The sequence below is a fragment of the Trichomycterus rosablanca genome, chromosome 1, assembly GCF_030014385.1.
Source record: "Trichomycterus rosablanca isolate fTriRos1 chromosome 1, fTriRos1.hap1, whole genome shotgun sequence".
NCBI lineage: Eukaryota > Metazoa > Chordata > Actinopteri > Siluriformes > Trichomycteridae > Trichomycterus > Trichomycterus rosablanca.
Genome location: NC_085988.1, coordinates 13,167,458 through 13,170,901, shown reverse-complemented (window position 1 = coordinate 13,170,901; position 3,444 = coordinate 13,167,458). Strand labels below are relative to the sequence as shown.

General features: G+C 44.3%; 1 protein-coding gene across 1 annotated transcript in view; it reads right to left on the bottom strand.

Annotated features, from left to right (window-relative positions):
* Positions 1-285: 285 nt before the first annotated feature.
* The window catches only part of rragcb (Ras-related GTP binding Cb), a 12,204-nt gene continuing 9,045 nt past the window's right edge, over positions 286-3,444 (bottom strand). Inside the window, exon 7 of the mRNA XM_062999905.1 lies at positions 286-2,530. Within this exon, the coding sequence (XP_062855975.1) occupies positions 2,361-2,530 (170 nt within the window). The 3' untranslated portion in view covers positions 286-2,360. The remainder of the gene's footprint in view (positions 2,531-3,444) is intronic.

The following is a 3,444-nucleotide window of genomic DNA, read 5'->3' as shown; positions in this document are numbered from 1 at the left end:
ATGTTTTGGCATGTAGCACATCCCAGAAAAAGCACACACAGGCGTGGGAGAACATACCAAACTAACCAGGATGCATTTTTAACTACTCATCTGCTGAAGCAGTTTTCTTTGAGAGGAACAACACTGACTGCTGTAAAAAGCTTAGTTATCTGACCAGTTGAATCAATAGCTCACTGCTCCATGTACTACAGTAAAGAAGCCCTTTGCTATGGGCACTGAGAAGTCACAAATGAAAACACAATAAAAGAATCACAATTGGACCAATTTCAAAGAATAATACACGAGATTCATTTATTCTTCAAATCTGAAGCATTTTTAATAAAAATACATTATTACTTTCAACAATTACAAAACCTTAGTTCATGTCTAAAAATATATATACTGTATAGTGTTGTGTAGAAAAATAGGTTTTGGACCACAGCACTTGAAGCTGTCTGGTGCACGAACGACAGACGTTTGCTCCCGCTGTTGTTCAGCTTAGTGTTAATACGTATTTAGGAAAGGAGGCGACAGATTTTACTGCAGCGTACACCGATGATCCAAAACATAAGGTCCACCTTAAAAACGGAACAATAAACAGCAAGGCGCTCACAGCGGTCCGAGGAGGGACGAGCCGCCGACAGGGTGTTGGGCGGCCGAGACTCGGTGATACCAGAGGACATGAAGGCTGTGGGGTCTGGTCCGGACCAACAGAACAATCACTGAGGCTCAAATTGCAGTTTCATTTAATCCTGGTGATGAGGTGAACATGTCACAACACACAGGGAATCGAACCCTTGTGTCTATGGTGCCGAGTAACTCCTATCCAATACTGAATGGACCTACAATGGTCCAGTTCTGGGAGCCACGGACGAAAATGAAGTGGCCTGATACTGGTAAACTGGGCACATTGCATCGTTTACCTGAGGATGCACTGTTGGACGATTCACCTGGAAGGACCTGCTGGGAAAATCCTGGTACCAGATATCACAGGAGTCCTTCAGATGTCCTGTAAAGTCCATGTCTCGGTGGGTCAGGGCTATTTTGACAGTGTATAAAGCAGGTGGTCCAAATGTTCTGGCTCATTGATCTATACTTACTCACACTAAGTGGGAAAAAAATGTCAACCGACCTTCTACATGTTCTCAGTTAAAGAAAACCATAAAAAGGACAAACCAGACTCCTCATAGGCAGAAACCAGAGCTGAGGATCAAACCTAGGGCCTCAGGACCCATGCTGCTGCACAGCACCCACTATACCAGCTTCCACACCATGCTTTATCATGTTTCTACAGGAACACTAAGCTCTGATCTAATTACAGAAGAGCTGAGAGAAACAGTCCTTCAAATGTATCAGTCTAAAAAGGGTTACACAGCTATTTATGGCTCTAGGACTCCACCGAACCACAGCGAGAGCCACTATTTCCAAATGAAAAAATGAAAGAGTTAGGCTACTACTCAGTGGCTGGTAGTCTCCTGAGACATCCCTAAAGGCGCATTGAGGTCAGTTAGGTATCCTCAGCTAAGGTCAGCGATAATAAGGATTCGCATGGAAGGTTGGCAGGATGGAAACCACTGCTGTCCAAGCGTGGCTGCTCACTCTAGTGTTCCCATTTACAGTAGGGTTTGAGGTCAGAACCCATCACAAATGCCCAGTACAAATATGTTTTGGCACACCAACACACACCATGGGGTGGGCAATATGCCCAGAAGAAATCACAGCACAGAAAAACCAGGTCATGATACGTCCAGAAACCGGACAAGTGGTCAGAGTGCAGATAAATCACAGAGAAAGAATCAAGCAGATGTTTTAGAGGGGCTGTGTTGGTGCCGTGCAGCTCTATCAAACTGGGTTCAGTCCTCTTCTCTATTTATAGTCTGTGTGTTTTCAAGCATGTTTTCCACCAGGTACTCTGGCAGGTGACGAGAAGTGGCAACAGATTGGACACGTGGTGGATGAGGCGTGGCTCAAGGCTCTCCTTGATAAAACTGAGCTATAGCGGATTCACAATCGGGAGCTGGAAATGACTAAATCATTTAATATATAACAAATATGCCATAAAAAGGAATTAAATCAGGAAGGGGTGGGGGGTAATTACTTTTTCACACTACTTTCACACAGTTTAATTGAACATTTTGATGATATTGAGGTCGATCAAAGAATTAAAAACAACATGTCACATTATTGCCATATTACTCAACCCTCACACACACACACACACTCACACACACACACACACACACACACACTTTAATTAGCTACCAGCTCAACTTGCTTCCAGGATGCAGACAACACCGTAGCTCCAGCATCTGATGCGTGCTCAGTTCGGTGCAGAAGAAGCCCCGGGAAAAGAGGGGGGGTGACACCGTCCCTCTGTAAGGTCACTTCGGGCCTCTGGGGGTCCCGTTAAGCATTGGCACTTTAACACTACTACTGCTAGGACCAGGGGAGTCTAGATTATCAGGTAAGCAGTTTCTGGAGGTGAGACACGTGACCTCAAACACCTCGTGGATGGCTTTTCTCAGACAGTGGAAGTTGTAGTCGATCAGACCTGCAGAGGAAAAACACACACAGTGTTTGTACTGCATGTTCAGCACATCCTGTTCTAGCAAATATTTATACATTTATTACCTATAGTTTTATACTATTTTATTTATGTACCTTCTCTTTTCTCCTAAATTAGCGTAGCCAATTAGTCTTCCATTGATGGGGACGCAGATCGCGTCAGAGGACAGTATATTTGACTGACACATGCTCCCTCCGATGTCCACTAATACCTTCTTACTCTCAGTGGATTGGGGTGCGAGGCCGGTCTCGCGCATGGAGAGTCACGCACTGATCTCCGCATTCCTCCACTTCCGTACAGCGATTATTTATACAGTTATTCCTGGTAGTTCTTTTTTATGATTTTAATTACTACTTTAATTTATTTAAGTCGAGACCTTGCAGCTCTTTTTAGACATGACCGGAACTAATAACACCCCGCCCCCTTTGTAGTCCAGTCATTTTCCACCCAGCAGACTAGTCGCCAGTTCTGTCAGCTGCCGGCACCGGCAGTTGTGCCTGCTAGGGGGCGCTGACCGGTAGCAGAGCTGAGACTCGAACTCGGAGAGAATCCCAGAATCCCAGAGCTGGTGTACTAACAGAATATCCTGCTGTGCCACCTGGATGTATAATGGACAGTATAATGATAATAAAACGTAGTAAATATATTCCTGGTAGTTCTTTCTTTTTACAATTTTTATTACTGCTTTAATTTATTTAAGTCGTGACCTTGCAGCTCTTTTTAGACATGACCGGAACCTAGTGTGTCGCACCAAACACTAGTTAAAACCTTTAGTTAAAATGAACTTTGTGCATGTATGATGTCCAACTCATTTCAATTATTCTCCAAGTCACCCGAGTAAGAGGTCCCTGCTGAGTCTGGTTCCTCTCAAGGTTTCATCCTATAATTTAGGGGAGCTT